Source organism: Osmia bicornis, chromosome 3 (assembly GCF_907164935.1).
Source record: "Osmia bicornis bicornis chromosome 3, iOsmBic2.1, whole genome shotgun sequence".
NCBI classification, from domain to species: Eukaryota; Metazoa; Arthropoda; class Insecta; order Hymenoptera; family Megachilidae; genus Osmia; species Osmia bicornis.
Window position 1 is genome coordinate 2,285,761 of NC_060218.1, and position 20,055 is coordinate 2,305,815.

At 49.2% G+C, this 20,055-nt stretch overlaps 1 protein-coding gene across 4 annotated transcripts in view; it reads left to right on the forward strand.

Annotated features, from left to right (window-relative positions):
- LOC114878199 (dachshund homolog 2) overlaps positions 1 to 20,055 on the forward strand; it is a 126,302-nt gene that overhangs the window by 44,243 nt on the left and 62,004 nt on the right. For 2 of the 4 annotated variants that reach the window (XM_029191723.2, XM_029191741.2), the window contains exons 2-4: positions 6,402 to 6,550; positions 16,555 to 16,783; positions 18,532 to 18,594. In XM_029191723.2, coding sequence (XP_029047556.1) covers positions 6,402 to 6,550; positions 16,555 to 16,783; positions 18,532 to 18,594 — 441 coding nt within the window. The remainder of the gene's footprint in view (positions 1 to 6,401; positions 6,551 to 16,554; positions 16,784 to 18,531; positions 18,595 to 20,055) is intronic. The other 2 variants (XM_029191731.2, XM_029191752.2) reach the window with 2 other exon arrangements.

Consider the following 20,055-nt stretch of genomic DNA (forward strand, 5'->3'; position numbering starts at 1 on the left):
CGTTTTGGCTGACACGCGCAAATACAGGCATTATCGGGTATTACGAACCGAGTACGCATCGTGTGCGTAAAGAAATGTTGCCGTTTCCACTCGATTCCGAAGACTAATCTTGGCAAAATCACAGTTTTCATCGCTTGATCTTCGATCGCGAGCTTTTCGCAACACCCTGTACATATACACGCTCACAAATCTCTCTTAAGAACCTTAAAAACAGGTTATCAGGAAATTATTCATCGAATTTCACCGATCGTTACACGATTACGAGTGCGATGAAAGCGCTAACAAACTATCAGCTGCGCTTCGAATTAATAAATAAATTTATCTCATAAAGTAATAATATTGATTAATAAATCGCGTGTTCGCAGGGCAACACGTTGGATAAGAATCCAGTCCCATAAGTTTACGAGGCTGTTCGAAATTGTCACTAACAGGCTGGTGAAAAAATATTGGCCATCGCGGAGAAGACCTAGAGACATCTGCCTGGCGGGTTTACGCGCTTCGTATTCGTATTAATCGCGCATCTGCGAGTTGTGTTCGATTGCTCGTTTCGATTAGCAAACGAGTCAGGTGTCACGACGATTTCTCGTTCGAAAGCAGCGCGAGTTTTTCACGAGGAACGAGCTCAGGGGCTAATAAGCGAGCTTCGAAACATAAATAAAGCGTGCCACGCTGAAATCGTAATGTTCCCCAACGCGGCGCGGCGCAGCGCGGCGTGGCATCGAAATTAAAATTAGCCTCGAAGATGCCTCGCTACAAACGAAGAAGGGAAACCGGAAGGTGGAACGAAGAAAGAGAGATCTACCCCCAGAGGAATATTATGCAAAGCCGCGAGCAATAAAAATAACGTATTGCGACCGAGAGAAGCATAAGTTTTAATCCAATATTACTAAGATAAGTCTGCCGACCCCCCACGCTTCGAACAGAAAGATTTCTTTTGTGTAACGCACCCCAACTTTACATCGTGGTTATTAGAAAATGCTCTCTCTCGATGCTGAGAGGGGAATTTTTTCTCCTTCGTCGGCTCTTCTCTTTTTAGCCTGTCTTTTGATAGATCGAGCAACGAAAAGTTTTCAGAATCAGATGAAATAGGTAAAATCTGTGGTGGGGAGTCGCAACCTCCTTTCTCTTCTGTTGTACTTTCTGCCAAATCGTCCAAGCGATTTTCAATGAATCTATGCACTTTCTCTCGTCTGGCATTTAGCATCGCAATGTTTGTGAAATTTCCAACATGCCGTATATTTCGCTCGAGTTAGTTACTTAAAAATTTGCCACGGACCCCTGGGGTGGCTTCGACGTTCTTATTAAGCCGTTTCAAGTAACTTCTTTTCCACCGATTCGTTCCATTCTCACGCGTTTATAGCAATCAAGAATGAGCGAAAAAGAGAGCAAAACTAGTAGATTCTTTGTTTCTCACCGGAGAAACGAGAAGGAGCGTGAAAAGGAATAATATCGAGGGGATTGAAGAGAGAGAGAAGAGAGGGAGAAGGCACGCATTCAGACCCTCGCACGTTCTTTTCCATTCCGGCCGCGAAATCGGACAAATCCAATCTGACTGACGGGATTGCCGCGATCCGACGAGGGTGTGGGCGAATTGCATGGTGTGAGGGTTGCTGAAAAGGAAATAACCGAGCGAAAGAAAGAGAGAGCGCGAGCCTCGGACGCGAACCCTGCTCGTAAAAATTTATAATTTGGAAAATGCCGTTGGTCGTTGTTGAATCTCAGCCGAGCCAATCGAGTTCATAAAGCGAGAAATCGAAAGGGTCTGGATCCGTCGCGTAGAACAGCGAGAAAAAATAGAGGAACGAGAGACGGTGCGCGGTGGTGGCGGGAGCAAGCGGCGACGACGATAACGTCGAAAGACTTTTGACGAAAATTGAAGTCGTTGTTATGACGGGAATTGCGCGCGACGACGCTTTACGCGAGGGACGCTCCCGTCGACGCTCGCAACTTTTTGGTTGAAAAAAAAGAACGATCAGGGATCGTGGAAAGAGGGAAGGGACAGAGCGAATGAAGTGGAGAGAATCGTCGTCTGCAGGGATGAAAGGGTACGTTTTCGAATTGTGCCATTTAATGCCCTGGCGCTGGACCTTGTCACGGCAGCAAAAACTATGACTTTTATTGTCACGTGAAAAGATAGCCAAAGTGGAGCCAGGGATGGAGAAAAGGGACGAACGATTACGGTCACCGATCTGCAGAAAACCGGCGGGAAAAGACGTAAAGGCGAAACTGACAATTAGAAGTCGAGCCACGAACGCTCGTATTATTCGTTGTATCGTTTTACGACTTTACGTCCTCTGCCGGCCGCGCCGCTTTAAGCGGTTTATAGTTTTTTTAATTGCCGGAGGGTGGTTCGCGTTGCAAGTTGATTCCTTGCAGATTCACGTGGCAAATCTCTGTGTTACTTTGTGTCACGCGAACCACACGATCGTATTAAAATTCGTGATAGCGTTTATATTCGAAACGGTAGTCAACGAGAACTTTTTTCTCTTTCCCACACTCTGCTGTTACAATGTTATTAAGGATTGCACCGAGTGCATATTGTTTCCAAGGGGAAGTATGCACTCGATGCAACGAGTTGCGTGCGGGCTGATCGGCGCAGATGTTACGCGTATCAGTTTGAAGCACCTTCAGCCACATCCTTTAGTGTTCGAGCAGAAAGACAATGACAAAAACGTGACCAGTTTTGAAAAAGGGTTAAAACTTTGGGTAATCCGACCGAAAGTATTCCTACCGTTTAATATACCATCATATTACGGTTCCTCTTATTTTCTCTTCTCGAGATTCCCGCATTTTTCGACCGTTTGAAGAGCGCAGAACGGTAGCAGGATGCGATAACGTCCTCGAGAGTCGTAATTCAAAGATAGCGTTAGTTGTTTAACAGACGAAACAGTGGCTTCCTTTGTCAAGAAGCAAGCTGACCTGTAAGTGTGTTCCACGTAAAACGGAGCAGGGATATCCAGGCACGAATTCGGGAGGCTCGATCCACACGATAGGACGCGACAACTGCTGCAACAACATCAGAGAGCATTTAATCCGGAATGCCGAATACGAGAGAGCATATCGGCACAGCCCCGAGCGATAGATTTGGCCAGTGCGCGAAAACGGGGTTGCAACCCTCCGCACGAAGTGCACCCTATCCCTCGCCGGCCCATTAATAATATACCCATATTGGACACAATTCACCTTGAAATTAACCGGCAGCCGATTGGTAAGCCCGGGCAAATTGACTTCGAAATTGACAATTTATGGTCGCTCCATTTCTATCCCCGTCTCTCTTATCGATTTCGTTCTAGAAAAGATTGAGAAATCTTTTTTACTTTTTTCGAAAATATTCAACTTCCTGAAATAAAAACATTGTATCGTCGCTCTGAACGTTCGCGTTTTCCATAATTCAACGATTCCTACACGAGACGATCTAAATCGATCGAGAGACGGAGCGGCAGATCGATCGATTAGATTCGACTTTCTTTCGCTGTTGCACTCGAATATCGCGTGTGGGACTCGCGATGATCGCGCCAGGTGCTATGCTTTGATCCGATCATTCCCCGCCTTAATGATCGCCGCGCCATCGTTGAAGAAGTCGAGCATCGAAAGGGAAGAGAAAAGGGAACATCGAGCCAGAAAGATACAAAGAAGGACGTCGATACTCTTCTGGAAGAATTGCAACCCATTCTTACGTGATGAGCCGTTTAAGGAGCGACCGACATCGTCCCTTGTATCGTCGTACTAGCTTTCGTGTTCGATCCAGCCGTGTCGAACCGCTCGCTAAAAGAAAGAGTTGCCAGCTCGACGGTAAACGCACCTTCGGCCTTCTTTTCCTCGGGCGTTGGCATTCATCGTAAGCTTACGTATCTGGCGAAGGGGGAGGGAGCAAATCAAAATGGAAGGAAAATGCCTCCAACTTTCCGCATCGAGTGACAGTAAATAATGAAATGTCTGCTTTTACCCTTTTGCAATGTAAAATAATGCCACGCGGATCGTGATGCATCAACGTAATTCGAAAGCATTAAATAGGAAAGATTGCTCGGTGCGTCCTAATCGGAAAATGACGGCAGTGGAGCGGCAAAACTCATTACAATAATTAATGTTCTTCGAATACGCTTGGAAAGTCATTATTGTTTTCTAATCTATAAATAGTTGGAAAGTTATATGAAAAATACTTATCCGCCTACCTCGGTTAAATACCTTCGGAAAAGGGTTAATTATAATTTTACTAAATGCCAAGCGCAGCGTGGAGAATCGTAATAACATTGTGTATTATTGCGTGCAGTAGTCGGACGAGTAATTATTCCTAATTATCGGTAAGTGAAACGTAATGAAGAAGGAGCACGTTCCACTCGACTGCCGTATTTCGTTAAAATTTCTACGACTTCCAGCCAGTCGTTGTTCCCGTTCGTTGCAATCGGCGAGCATAGTTAACGGGTGCCAAAGAATTTCATCGTTTCTAGTTGTTCGTTGTCGGTGCGCCAAGTTCGTTCGGCTATACCTGCCTGAATTATTTCGCCAGACAAAAAAGGCTGGCGCCAACCGCTGCAATGGGTGCATTATCGTATCCTGCATTAATTGTGCCGAGTCGAAACGAAATCTGGTAACCGTTGCAGCAACGCCATCGATTACCGTCCCCGATCTCTCCCGATACGTTGGCCAACGATCGAAACGCACGATCGTTTTATCCCTCGCCGGACGCGATTTCGCAAACACCTTTCTCGATATCCGCCCGATTTCCCGGCCGCTCGTTTCTTGATCTACGATCGCCATCGAGTCGACTCTGTCGCTCGACGGTGACTCGCACCTGTCCCAACGATCGCGACGTCGTATGATTAGCGTTTCCAACTTCAAATTGGCACGTACGTTTCCTGGATTAAATACAGTAATATCCCCCTGGAAAAAGGTCGGTCGTTAAGTGAAAAATCGATCGAAAGCAATCCGATCGGCTAAATTCCGAGCTGCTGCGCCAGCAGAGAACGTTTAATCGGAGCTACAGCAGCGTCGAGTCGGAGCGGAAGAAGAAAGAGACCGCTCGATCAGGCGTCCATCCTGCGTTGAAGGGTTTTTCTTATTTCACCTGTAGACTCGTACGCAAACAAGTACGTATTATGCGGGTCTAAGCGTCCGAGAGTGCGTTCTTGTTTTCGGTGTAACCCGAAGCTAAGCGGTTTAAGAGATCAACGCCGTATAAACCGGCCGTCTGAGAATCGTCTGGAGATCTCGTGCGTGCGAGAGAAGGTGGAGGCACGTAGACAGAGAGAAGGCATAATAGACGTGAAGAAGGAACGAAAGGGGTAGAAGCGGGAAGGCGCCAGAGAAAACGTGCAACGGAGAACGAGATAGATCGGTGGGTGACGAACGGAGAGAGATAGAGAGCAGAGGGTGGAGGGACATGGAGTTAAACGGAGGATGAAGAAGACTCTGGGCGAGGAAGAGGCAAAGCGAGAGGGCAGCCAGAAAGACGGGATGAAAAATTAGATTTACAAATCTGTCCTGACTACTATGAGATTGCTCGCTTACCGAGCAGAGATGCTCAACCTCTCTGCCATCTGATAGAAATACTGACGGCACAGTAGACCTACTGTTATAAAATGTTTGTGTGGGAGAGATTCGAAAGCCTTCGTTATCCGTTAGCACACGCGTTACAATGGGATCTCGTTTCATCAATCGGTTGAAAGTCACTGAGGGCTCATACGCGCTATATCGGGAGCGAAGAAAAGGATCCTGCCGGGATAACAATGAATCTCCGACATTTTCTCGGCGAAAGCAAAAGCTTGAATCACGCGTACGAACGGTTTGCCCGGCATGTGTCCGTGGGCCAGCGCAGCGTGTATATGGAAGCGCCACTCCGGCGCCTACCGCCTATGAAAAATGAACATTCCTGCCAGCCGCAGCCATCCTGCGGAACGTTTCGCGCCACAGATCCTCCGATGATTTCTCCCAACACGTGACACGAACCGATCCGTGCAATCGCGATTACATTCGAATTGATTTAATGAACTGTCGTGAAATACCAATTGGAATACGAGGGAAAGCATCTGGTTTGCAAGGCGATAAGTTATGCAAATGCACCTTTTTCGCACACTTTTATCTTTCCCTCTATTAGGTTTATCGCAGCACTGTCACCGTGTATTAGTCGGTATCTCTAGCAAGTTGTAAGGAAATTTCGTTTATCCCATTTAAGAACCAGTTCTCGAAACGTACGATAATTCTATGTATTAGACGTAATGTAGATTAATTAGCTAAAAAAGACGATGAAAAGCAAGTTACATTTAATTTCACCGACTCGCCTTTTTTCGCTGGACGGTAAAAAAAAGAACCACTTAGGACTGTCTTAATCATCGACGATCGGGGTAAGACGTTACCTCGATGACAGGTGTCTCTAACCACAGTAACTCTCTACCACTGTACAGCTCCAGGCCAGGAAGACCACCGAAGAGAGCCTCCGTTGGTCTGAGTCTCGCAGCCAGCCACCTGGCAGCGGCGACCGGCCACCATCCTCAGCATTCCTTGAAGAAGCACAGAATGGACAACGGGGATTACTACGAGAACGGGCATCTCGGTAAGTGTTTCTTCTATCCTTTTCTCGACGAAACGCTCGTAAGCGTCAACCGGCTCGATCGATCCTACGACCGATTCCAGTTACGAGCTTGCGAACGACTTTTCGACCATTCGCGGTACGCAAGTTCCGTTTGCTGCGCCGCGACGTTCGTGTTTTATATCGTGTGTTCTTTGCTCGAACAAATCCGCGTCATTTTATGGAGTCGCTATGGAACCAACGACAATGTTGCATCGGCTTGTTTGGTCGTTCGAGTGGCAATTTGCACGATACTCAAACAGACCTTCTCGGTAAAGGTGTGCAACGAACGGTTGAAAAGCGTTTTGAGACGTGTTCCCAACTCGGTTCGTTAAATTCTTGGCTTGTACGCGTCTTTCATGGATTCAGAATGAAAATAGTTGAAGTAGTATTCTTTTTGAAACACCCTATATATAACTTTTAAGGTAATTCCAACTCTTTACCGATATGTTCGCTAACAAGCTCTGAATGAATTGCACACTCCACTCTCGTTTCCGTTTCCCCTCTTTTTCTATCTCTTTTTCTCTTTCACAACTCAATCGCCTCCAATTTTAAGCGTACGAGCGTTTTATCGTTCTCAGTTAACCCTTTCAGCTGCTTCGCACAGCCGACTTTCCGTCGAGTATTTCGAATCTTTCTGCGCCTCGATACATTCTACCACAGTGAAAGACAATCGAAGATGTCTGGAAAGCATTACCAGTTGATATGTATAAACGCGAAACGTAACATAGGCCCTGGGTACCAGGGGCACGCACTTGATTACTGTCATCCGTATACTCGTCGGGCCACGGTGACCCTACCGATCAATTAATTAGGGGAATCAAACACACTTGGAGTGAGCAAATTAACTGCAACTGCACCGTCGTGTTGCGGCCTGCGGTGGCGGTTGCCGATACCCGGAATATCGACACCGATGCGCGCACCCATATGCCTCTGACCATTTCTCTTTGTCGCTGCTAAATCTTCCCAGACATTCTGATCGTGCTCTGGCTCTTTGATCCACCCGCTCACGGAACGAACCTTTCTCGATTGGACGAATTAACCCTCGAAACCTATGCACCAGGCTCTCAAAGATGTCGGTCGTCAGTGCTTTGATTAACATACTGGCACGAGCCACTAGAAGGCCCCATCGCATCGATTCGATAGCAATTTCGTCGACGCGGCGCAGCGGCTGGCAAGGATGGAGAGAAATCGTAAAATCGCGTCGAACCGCGTCGACGATCGCCGTTCGGAAATTGGTTAAGCAAATAATCGCGAATACGCGGCGGCCGTTCAATTTTACGGGCAAATACGTTTGACGGTGCAACCGTTAATGAATTAATGCCGAACGGACGGTCGCTCGTACTCGCCTGCAGTTGCAGGAACCACGATTGCAGTCGGGGTAAACGTTGAAACGGCCGGCAATTAATTACGAGCCCGCGGTAATTGTATAATTGTTTTGCGATTCGATCCCCTTTCTCGGCCGCGATTGATCGTCACAAGATATTGATTTAATTTCTTAAAAATTCAAAGTCATCCAAAAACCACGTAAGAACACAGTATCATGACGTGTTCTGACAAAACAAAGCAGCGGAAAAACGTGGTTGAAGAGAATAGAAAAGGGGTAGAGCGTGTAGTAGAGTCAACGAGGCGAGAGGAAGGTGTACGCGGATACGGGAGAGCAACGAGGCACGGTGTACACGGGATTTTTTTCAATTTGGACCGGTAGGCGAGCGCCACTTGCCATAACGCAATTAATAAACTCAACGAGCGAGATCCGATCCCGATAGCGTCGGCGGTAACATCCATTCGGGACGTAGCGGGTACAATGGCCGGCACAATGGCCGTGTATACGTGTACGCAGCAGCTCGGACGGCCGATACGTATCTACGTTGTCTCTACAAAATTAAAACCGATGAGAAAAATAAATAGCCCGCGGGAGAGAGTGGAAGGGAGGGTGGCAGGGGGGTTGGCATGGCTTGGCTTGGCTTAGCGAGTCGTGTGGGAGCCTCGTGTACGGGACTTGCGGATGGGAAGCCACGTTCCTCGCGCCTTTTCGCCGACCCATCCTCTTCACGGTCGATCGTTTTCCGATGAAAGTATTCCGGGACTGGAACTAGTAGGCTAGCCTGCGTAATAAACTAATGACTATCGGCTAACGTTCGTTCGTTGCTGCGCGTTCCAACCCCCTAGTAATTATTTAATGCATCGATTACCGAAATAGCATTAATCGAATTGGCCGGCCGCAATTTATATTATATGACCTAATGCACGGCGAATCGCTGTATTAATGAGCAAACTAAGTCAATTATCCAAGCGCGAATACGAGCGTCACAGGGTGACGAAGGTTCTTTTGTCGGGCACCCGAGACGACGAGTTTTCAGGGGTGGCTGCAATCTTATTAAGAGTTAAAAAGATGTAAATTGCATCGGTTGAAATGATCAAAATCTCTCTACCATTAATCATCAACTTTCACGGATATCTCGTGTTGCAGACATAGTAGATCGCATCAGGAAAGCATTAACACGTTGAACGTTACCCAATCGAAGCCGATCGTTTCTAATCAATTGCGATTGTGGGATAGGAAACCGCAGGCTTTCCCTGATTTTCGTTGGTACCCACTTTCGAGCGCGATTACGAGCTGGTCGCGGTGCTGTCTCTCCGTTCGAAAGCGTGAAAATTGTCGCGGCGGGAAGAGGCCACGGAACGGTCGATGGCGTGGTATCGAAGCGACGTGTCGGCCCCCTATTAACACCGGCTTTTATTGGTACACGAGCCAACCAGCTAGCCAGCCAGGCCAGCCGCGTTGGCTCACCTACGACCGGCAACAGTTAATCAATGCTTTTATGAGCATTCGCTTGCCGGGTACAGCGTCATTGCAGCCGCGACTGCTCGAACCACCCAACTACCACCCACTCGTCCCCCTCTCGTGTCCTCCGCATCTTTGCCACCCTGGTTATCTCACCTTTTGATTATAAAGAGTTCAAATATTTTCTGTTCCTTTCCCTCCGCTAAAACAATAGGTGGAGAGGAACAGAGCAGTCGGGGGTTGATTTCCCTCGGTGTCGCTGTACCTCGGACCGCGTAATAATCTCGGCCGACGTTATTATCGCTTTAATCGCGAGGATTATTTCGCTTTCGCGTCAAATCTCCGGTCCGTCCTCTCGGTTTTGGTTTCGGTTTCGCCCTCGCCCTCCTCCCGCTGCAAACCGTCCGGTCCGCGTAATTTCTGACCGCAGGCTGAAAATTCCACGTAACCCAGTGGTTCTCGTCGTTGATCTGTCAGTTTACTACCAACCGTAGCTCGAATTTTCCATTTCCAACGAGAACCACTGAGTTCCAAACGAAACTTATGACTAAACATGATGTCTTTAAAAAATTGGTTGTTCAACGAAAGCAAACACGATCGTTCGTGGTGAGTCAGAAAAAGTTGTGACAAGGGGACGGAAGAGGGGGAGAATGGAGTAACAAAAGTGGCCGGTGGTGAATTAAAGCTGTTCGGTTGCAGCCAACAGCAAGTTTGCTGCGTGGCGCGCCGCCGTAAATCAGTCGCGTCAGGAATTTTCGCGTTTCGCCGGTTTTTGCCTCGTAACGAAACACTCTCTCGCATGCTTCAGCCAAATGAAGACGTTAAGAAGAGAAAAAGTAGGCACGGCTTCGCTGCGGGGAGTTACGGTCCAACCTAAAAGCCATGTCCTCTTACACGCATGAAACACCTACCAAAACTTACGTGTACAAATCAAAATCATCCGGCTATAAAACACGCGAATCAAATCTCGCAAATTATTTTATTTCTCCGCGATGGTTTGCAATCTCGTTTGCCGATAGGCTGATCCATCGTTTGGTTAACCCCCGGACGCCATAAAACGATCGCTTACGACACAACACGCCCGTGAATTTCGGCACGACTTAATTACGAAACAACCCTGTTTGACGAGCCATTTTATTTCCCACGATTAAACACAGCAGTGTTAAGTGCGACAATTCGAAAACTCTCGTACTCCCAGAGACTCGAAGAGTAGCAGGAGAGTTGGAATCGCAGCGCGAAGCAAGTGGGCTTTTTACGCGAGTGACGGCAATTTCCTGCGGTTAAAACCGAGGCTAATTGCTTCAAAAATCTGTACTAATTTGCCGGCCATTCCGGAACGGTCGGAAAGGGAGAGGAGAGGAGAGGAGAGGATGGTGCGCGCGCGTTGTGTTGGAGCAGCGCCGACGATGGCTGGTAGTCAACAATTTACTCGTTAGCGGGCCGGCGAGTGCCGCGCCGCTCAATTAACTCGCGAATCAACGAGCGGGCCGCTTTGTCCGCTGGCTAGCTCGCGAGTATTTTTATAATTTCCACCGGGTCCCGGCCTTCTCGTGACCAACAAACGCTCTCGAAGTGCTCGGAATAATGGGGATACGTTGGCGAGGTGCGGTCGAGTGGGTGAAAAATAAAAAAACACACACACACACGCATACACGCGTGGAAAAAAAAGCGCGAGGGAAATGAAAACCGACACCACGGATCGTGGCTTGTTTTCTGCCGGTGAAATTCCCCTCGACACCGGGTAAATGTCTACTTTCGAGGGCGGTTGCTGGCTCGTTTACACGGGCACATGTCAAAGGTCCTGGTTACGCGTGTACCCACGCAAACGAGCCGCGGTTTTTTGCCGTGTTATTTATTTTCTTTTCATTTCCGATCCCGTTCCGGCTGAAAACATTGCTCGCGATCCGGCGCCAGTTGGTTTGGCCACAGCTGACAATGAAACTGCACCCGCTTGTAAATCGTTCCACTCTACAATTCGTGTCGCGTAAAACGTTTCGTCATTTCGAACCTTCATTCGGTGAAGGGTTAATACCCGACAGTTTTCTTTGCCGATGATTTCACACGTTCTCCGTTTCTACAGCTTACAAGTTGTCGACAATCAAACTACCCCCTTTTTAAACGTATGATGCAGTGGTGCACTTATTTATTCCCCCATCGTTATCGATGTTATTTTGCGAGAGAAGGAGAAAAAGGGGGTGCGCATAGATGAAACGGTTCGCGTTCGATGATCGGTTCGGGTCCGAGGCGAAAAATCGATGTCGGGGGCTAATCTCGAAGGTAAATCTTTCCCGCGAGCTAATCAAAAGCAAGGATCGAGAGCCCGGGGCCTGTATTTTCGGAGCCATCTGCCCGTCGGCCGCGCGGAGTTGCAATAGCCCGCTCGGACCATCGGCCTGATCGTCTCTCGTCTCTCGTCTCTCGTCTCTCGCTTAGGGTCGATACTTTTTTCACGTGCTCGCTCGTATACACGAAGCATCGGTTAATCCTCTGCATAAACATTGTATTGTATTTCGTCGGGGATGCTCCCATTATATCATATTTTGTTATTAATATCTTCTGACTGGCTGGGCCCAGAAGCTGGGACGGGGCACTTTTGTCCGTCGCCGAAGGTAAGCCTGCCTAAAAAGGTACCTCTCGCCGCGCGAACCGGCACGGAACGATTCGACAAAGATGGAGGAAAACGAGAGAAAGAGAGAAAGGGAGATGGAGGGAGGTTTCTGAAAAAGATCGAGGAAGAGAGAGAAAGAGAGAAAGTGGAGGCGCTCGATACCGGTTTCCTTTATCGTACAATGCCTACCGGGATTTTTATTATCCACGATCCTGGCTAGAATAGGGCCTCGTCGATTTCGCACGATACGGATGGGATACAAATATATCGCCCAGTATTTCTTTATGTTTCTTTCATAAACTGCTAATAATAATCACCTTCCGATACAGTGCAATGCAATTTGAAATAAATGAACCGCAAAGATACCGCGGATCGACCGTTTTAAACTGGTTACTGAATTGCAAAACAGATCGACTTGAGCATTACAATTATTGGCAAGTTTACAGATACGTGTAATCGGAGTTTTCATAAACAGATTTGTAAAGAACTGGTTTTGAACGAGAGCGATTTTATAACAGGTCTTGCTGGAATATTGAGATTAATCCACGTTTGAAATTGAATTCGAGTGAAATCGCAGCATCGAATTCGAACTTTTTTAGCCCTGTCAATAAAAATACAGACAAAATAATCTAGAAATATTAACGACTTTCAAAAGCATCAAATTGGAACAGTGTATGCGAAAAATGAGCGATCGGCGCCACTCTTCGTGACTGTGGCAAAGGGGGATCGGCAAAAAAGGTCCAAGAAAAGAGTTCACCGAAGGCGAATCGCGGCGATAAAACCGAGCAGAAGAATGGCCGGCCGGTAGAGGGAGGTTTCGTGCGTATCATCATCATTTCCGAAATAAAATATGCGTCCCTTTCTCTCTCGGCACGTCGTTGGTTTTGAGTTGCGTGCCGATCCGCAGCGAAATCCGAAATCCGAAATCTCGCCCGGCGGCTACACGATCGCGTACCAACTACACGCTCCGAATAGATAATTTCGCGATCGTATCTAATTTTATAAATTCGCGGTACTTTGATCGTCGACCACGCGGAAGACGAAGGAAATCGAACTTCCTTCGATTCGAAATCGACGGTGTAACGCGTGTCAAGCGAGGGAAAAACTGAGAATGACGTTGGCGAAGAGGCAAGGTGGATAGACGAGCAAGAACACCGTGATAAAAAGGTAAAAAATGCGTGAACGTAGAAGAGTGGAGATAGAAGAGAGGAGGATGAAGGGAGACAAGCGACTACAAACCAGCGAGAGGAGTGTAAATAATACTAAGGCTGATTGTGGGCGTGGCTGACAGAACTCTAAAAACCTTCGACTATATATCAAAAGGTTTACTGCCCTCGGATGATGCTCGTGTCCGTGGCGACCCTGGTAGAACAAATACTGGACCGCCACGCCGTTTCGCGAGCGAAGACGCGTGCTAGCTAGACAGCTTGCATGTGCAAGCTTCGAAAAGGCAAACCAAAAGCGTTATCCGTCGTTACAACGATCGCTCGTATCTTATGCTTGTCCACCCCGTTCCTCCATTCACCGTCATTTCTCTACGTCTCAATGCGAGGGTGAGGGGGTAAGATGGGGGTGTCATACGTTTTCAAAAAACAAAAAAAAAAACATCGCACGGTTACAAACTCAAAGAATACCTTTATCGTCGCTGGAATATGAAGAAACAGCGTGGAGAAGTTGAAGAGACGGTTTAAACGCAGAAGAGTAAAACGGACGAGCGCGAGACAGCGGCGTACGTCTCAATACGCGCGGCGAGCGATTAAGAAGAATGGGTGTGGTGAAAGAGGAAAGCGAGGAAAGAAGAAGATCGAGGCGAAGGAGGAGCGAGAAGAGGTTGTACGCGTATACCCATGGCATCCACATCCACTCTCTTCTCGGTTCTTTGCAGACTGGACGCAAGGGAGCTACCTCGATGGCTGCCCGCCTGCCTGTCTGCCTGTTTGCTTGCCTGCTCGCCTGCTACGGCTTCGAGTCTCTCTCGATTACTTGAAAAACCGGATTCCACCAGCGCGAAACTCTGTTTCCCGTCTCGTGTTTACGTACTCGATACGCATCGAACTTGCGCGTGCACGTGTACGTGTACGAACCCCGGTTAACCTTTCTTTTAGGCCACCATTTCTTACGCGTGTACACGAACTTTCACCCGGCCCGACAATGGTTTTGTCTCGAAGAAAACGTAGACCAGCGAAGAAAGCGAACTGGCGTGGAAGGGTACTTAAAGGGCCGCGATGTCATCGGCCGTAGCCGGAGGGTCGGTGTTCGAGGGTTAAATCCAAGGGTTTTGAGGGAGTCGGTGTCGAGGGTAAACATATACATATCTAAGCGCAAATAACGCGCGTTACCAGAGAGCCGTGGTCGAGAGTTGAATTTCTTCGTCGTTTGGTAAGAACAATGACGGCCACACGGGGGATGGGAACAAAGGGGAAATTTTCCGAATAATTTCACGATGCCTGCTCTCTTCTCTCGGTGGTCATTCGAGCAAAGAAGACCGTTTCTCGGTCTTTGCGGTCATCACCGCGAGGAACGGTCGAAGGAAAAGCTACAAAGGGATCCGTTTATCCTCGGGGGTAAAAGATCCAAGAGAGAATATTTCGAGTGCATCGGTGGCTAGGGAAGTTTTTTCATCCAGCTGAATCGGTGATCGCGACGCATAACAAATTCCACCTGTGCGGACAGCTCGACTCGACTCGCCTTCTTCCATTCGTCTGTCCGTCGAGCGTTGCAGACGAGGAACGTCGGAACGTCGGAACGTCGGAACGTCGGAACGTCGGGACGGACGTGACGAGGCCGTGGCGGAGAGATACACTCTGGGCACACTCATTTAGCCCGGCAATTTATTCTCGCGTTTTGTAATTAACACCAGAAAAGAAGTAGCACGGTCGTCCTTCTCCTACGGGCACGAGACGCGCGGCACGAGGGCGGAGGTGACTACTCCTCCGCTGGCTCGCTCGCTGACTGGCTGACCCTCCTCCTTCTTCCCTTTTTCCCTTGCATTCTCTCCTCTGATTTCGCTTCGCCAACAACTCCGTCGTTATTAACCCTTTGCACTTGTAATAGCTCGAACCCGGTATATCAGCCGGCTTGAAATAAGTTTTCTTCACTTGCTCTTCGTATAGAATACGAAAGGGAAAAGTACACACAGATTCGAATCATATGATTTTTTGAAAATAAGTAACGCGCATTAGTGTAAAGGGTTAAACGACCGAGAGAGTCCCGAAGTGAAAGAGAATGCGCTCGGTCAGAAGGGTTCGGGAGGACCAAGGGGGAGAGAAGAAGTTGAAGGAGAAGGGAGAGGGGAAAAAAGGTGGAGGAGGATGATGGAGGCCTCTCCTCCGCATGCCACTGCAGTCAGGCCAGACAGAAAGCGGTCTGTATAATTATGGGTTGTCACCTCATCAGCCAAGAGAGGGGCAAGAAGGTGGCAGTATTCGTCCGCGCGCGGAGGCAAGGGTGGGAAGTTATAGGAGCGCGGTCTTTAGCTCAAATTGCGTTTTATCGTCTCTCGCGTTCGGCTCTGCTCTCGTCGTCGCTGTTTCTCTATTCAGTTTTTTCCTAGTTCGATTTTCTAGGCTGAGCGAGTCCCCGGGGCTCGCTCCGACCTGCTCGAAACGTCTTCATCGGTCGTCGCGTTACGACGCCGAGCGTATCGCGACCGGCAAATAGCCGTTGTCGAGGTTATAAAATCGGGGAACCTGCGTTTTAAGCATCGTCGGTGATCGGAACGTGCCACACAGTTCTCGCTTCCCTTCGTCCAGGACCCTCTCTCTGCTTCTCCCTCGTCTCCTCTCTTTCTGCTGTTCGTACACACGTAGCAATCTACGAAAGGGCACATACAGAACGGACAGGGGGGAAGAAAAAGAGAAAAGAAGTGGAAGGGTACACTGCGCGAGAAGGTACTGAGGCTAAGTGGAGAGTTTAGAGGGATTTCATTAAATCATATGGATTGGGGATAATGTATGTTATTGAGCGGAGCGTTCAAATCGCGCTCTATAAGTTGTAATAAGTCCAATTTTAGGGCCGGTCATGGGCCGGGTCCCACAGTGGTTGTCAAACGATCGAGCCGGTGTTTTCATTCGCGTTGCCGGACCAGCTAACACTGTCCGAGATCGACAGTCACTGTCTAGCAAACCCGCCACTTACTCGTCAAACGGCCAGCCGGTCCGCCGAAATCACTGCCATTTAGATAATTTGTAATGAATAGGCACCGCTCATTTTCTACCCCTTCCTCTCCTATTCCCTGCTCTCCTCGGCCCCACTGCTCCACACTCTCTCCTCCTCTCGCCCGTTGCACCGTCGCTGCCTCGCCAACCATCCATCCCGATCCAGCGCTTTCGCAATAGCATCATCTTCCACGTCGTCTTTGCATGACTGGAATCCGAAAATGGTACCACGGGTCTGTCGATAATCGTCGAACCGTGCTCTTGCCACGGACGTTAACGCAACTTTGTTGCTCCTCTCCTTCGAGGGGAAGTTTGATCCGCGCGTGACGTTCGGCCATGACGTGACCAAAATGTATCGCAGTTTCGGTAACCTCGAAAATCCAGCAGCAGCACTCTACCTCTCGGTGGTAGCTAAACTATCCGTTTCTGATTTCAGACGTACCGAGGATGGAGAAGTCGCCGTTACTCGCGAACGGCTACAATCACCCGCCCACGCATCTCAGCCACATGCAATTCATGCAACTGGGTGGACACCCAGGTGCCGGACACACCGCCATCCTGTCGCCGGCTAGTCTACCGCATCACCTGCAGGCTCAGGCACAGGCGCGAGCCGAACAGGGCTTGAAAGCGAACCCGAACATGTCGAACATGGAGGCTTTCGCGAGGTAAGTTTGATAAACTTTATTTCATTTACGCGAGCATCGTCCTCGGAGATGGATCGGTCGGTTCGAAGTAGCGGCGCAGTCTTGCGTCCCGGGGTGGTCGCAACGAAGGGCCGGCGAGGCCAAAAGAATACAACTTTAAGAGGATTTGAAGAGACGGCGAAGCCGTGGAAATCCGAGGGGTCTCGACACTGCTTGATCTTTCCTTCCCTCTTCCACCTCTGTCTTCGCGGCCAACTTTGCCGGCTCCGTTCCAAGTCCGTTTCCTTGCCCACCTCGCCTACCTTCTAGCTCGCTTACTCGTCTCCGGTTACTCGCGCGACCTCCACGGATTCACCCTTTTTCCGTTTTCTCGACGAACGCGCGCCCCTAGGCCGTTGGCCAACTCTTTGATCGTCTTATTCCGCGAAATCGCTTAATATCGCATATATAGAATACGTTCCGCAACGAGGGCAGATTCTCCGTTGAAGCGGCAAATCCTCGACGCGTTGCGGTTTCCAGACGTATATCGTAGATTACGGCAGGCAGTTTCGTCGTTGGTGCGAAACACACGGAAAGACGGGCCAATTGGGTTGGAGGAACTGTATCGAAGGCGAATCCTGCTGCTCTGGGGGAGAGAGTAGTCTCCAGGCTAATCCTGGCATTTGTTAACGCGTTTCTAATAGATGCTGTTAGTGGTGCGCCCTCGTTCTCTCCTTCTCTCTGTTTCTCGGGAAACCAGGGGGGCTTTCGAGGATACGAAGACTCGCCTTAATTTTCGATTACATCAAGCAGCCGTAATTAGCCTCCTCCTATTCGTCGTCGGATTTAGCCAGCTTTCTTGTCTTACTCCTTCCTCGTGTAGCCGGAAAATTGTAGAAGAAGAGCGTAGATTTGGTCGTGGATTCTTTAGCGAGCAAAGCAAAGGGCCGGTGGCGAGTAGACCGTGTCCTTTCGGATCTACTCGTATAATGACGCGACGAAGGCGGCGCCGCACGTTTCGCATTATGATTTCACCGCTTTGCTTTTAATTAAAATGCAAATCTATCGTGGCAGACGAGCGAGAGAGATCGGGAGGTAAGACGGATTACGTCTGGGGGCGGCACGACAAACACCGGAATATGATTAATTCAACGCAACCCCATCCTGGCCACACCACCGTCACCGCCGTCGCCACTGTTGCCCTATTGCCACCCTCGGATTCAGGCTTCAGCCCGTGTTCCTTCCAGCTCCACCGATTTACTCGAATCCTGGTCCGTCTTCGACGACCGGAACTTTCCTTCCTTCCCTTTCCCAATCGTTCGATATCCTGTTTCGTTTCCTTTTTTTCTTTCCTTTTTTTCGACGGTCGATACGACGAGTAAATTAGCCGAGCTAAGGGAACCAACGACGTCTTTTTTAATCAGCAACGACTTCAAAGCGCGTTCGTTTTCGGGCACGGGACAGTCGCGATCCGAATCAAAGGACAAACGAAAGACGAGACGGAACGAGACGAGGACTCTTAATCAACTGTGCGGATCCACTTTCCTCGAGGATATCCCGTGGCAGGCTTATAATTAACCGATTCGCTTATCAACCTGCGTATTTCCTTCTTACCGTTACTTCTTCTCTTGCCTTCTCTTACCCTACTTTTAACGCGCACCCTTACCCTTACCCTCACCGTGCTTTATTCGCTTTTCTTTCTCGCGACCAAAGGCGACGCTTCGGACCCCCTTCGCCTTCGTTTCACCTCGTCGTATCTCAAGTGTCGTATTTTTTTTTGTGATCCACAGGTCCGGGACGGTTTGGGAAAACTGCCGAGCTGCCTACGAGGATATTGTGAAACATCTCGAAAGGTAGGATCGAATTGATACGTCCAGTCTGTTTGAAATAAACGCAGTCGTTAATCGTTTCTGTTTTTCTCTGTACGAAGCCTGCGTTTATTTCCAACAGACTGTGTAATTTAAAAGGGAGGATGAAACTATCGTCGATCGATTGTCGATCGTTTTCGCGGAGAAAAAAGCCGGCTTCCGCGGTCGGACGCGGGAAAACGTAACCTCGGAATCGGCTGGTGGAAGCGCGGCGCTTCCGATAAATCAGCATTAACCGTCGGCATCGAGTTTCCGGTCGCGCGACAGGTTGAGTCCAGGCGTGACGCTGTAATGCCCGCATGATTTGTACGGTGCGAGCTCGCACCCTCCTTCCCGCCCTCCTCAAATCCATCCACCGTCCAGAGCCCGGTCCCGTCACCGATACGACACCAACGTCGACCACCAACTACCAACCCACCCTCGAGCCACCATCAGCCACCGTCATCCGCCACCGAGGTTTCCCCGTGATCCTAACCACTTGTCACTTCACGGCACGCAGATCATCGTCGCGACGTGCCCGTCCATCATTCGGGGATTAAATCATTCGACTGGCTGTAGGAAATACTCGTGGTGGCTGCCGCGCCGCCAACGAGCCTCCTTCCTTTTCCATCAAGTATACATTACGATGCTGGTTGGGTATCGTAAAATCATGAAAAATTGGCAAGAGATTCGCGACGGTTCGCCTCGTCCAACGGGCGATCAAGGTCGAGGTGCGAACCATCAGGGTAGAACCGTTAACACCGGGGGGGCGAGTATCGACACTTGACCGGCCGTTCGAAACGTAATTTCCAATTCAAAGGCAATGACCATTGGCTCTCGCTTCGGCCTGCGATTTTCCCTCTCGCGAAGTCACCCTCTCGGTCCGTCTCGTTCTATTTGCTTTAGCGGGCTGCCGGTCGAGTCGACTTCGTCAACCGGACAAACGCGTATTGTGATTTCAGCCTTTGACTGGTAGCCGTTCGATGGATATCGCAGGGGGTGGCAAATGGTCGTGGAACCGTGCCGAGCGATACAGAGTCCGCGTTAGAGGGGGCTGAATTGCCGCGGCACGGAGGCTGGAAGGGACGGACGAGCGAGCACCGTGAATATTCATGCCGAGAACCCTAGACGAATTCGGACTTGTTGCGACTGACACTGATGTAAACCTTTGTTTATCCTGCGTGCACCGTAACCCCTCGACCATCATCCCTCTGCCTTCGATCCCCTCTCTCCCTCCTCTTTGCCCGACGCTCGAGTATTTAACTGCGAGTTAAATTCTGATTAATCGTCGTTGCCGGGGTTATTAATTGTTTGTCCTTTTGATTTTACAAGCTCACGGAGCTCACGCCTCCCGAAATCTCGTTCTCCCTGTCAGGATCCGACGACTTCCACCCTCTCGGCCCCTGTTTTCCAACTGCCGTTCGTTTCTCTCTTTCCGTCTTCTTTCAGCCGCGAGCCGATCCTCTC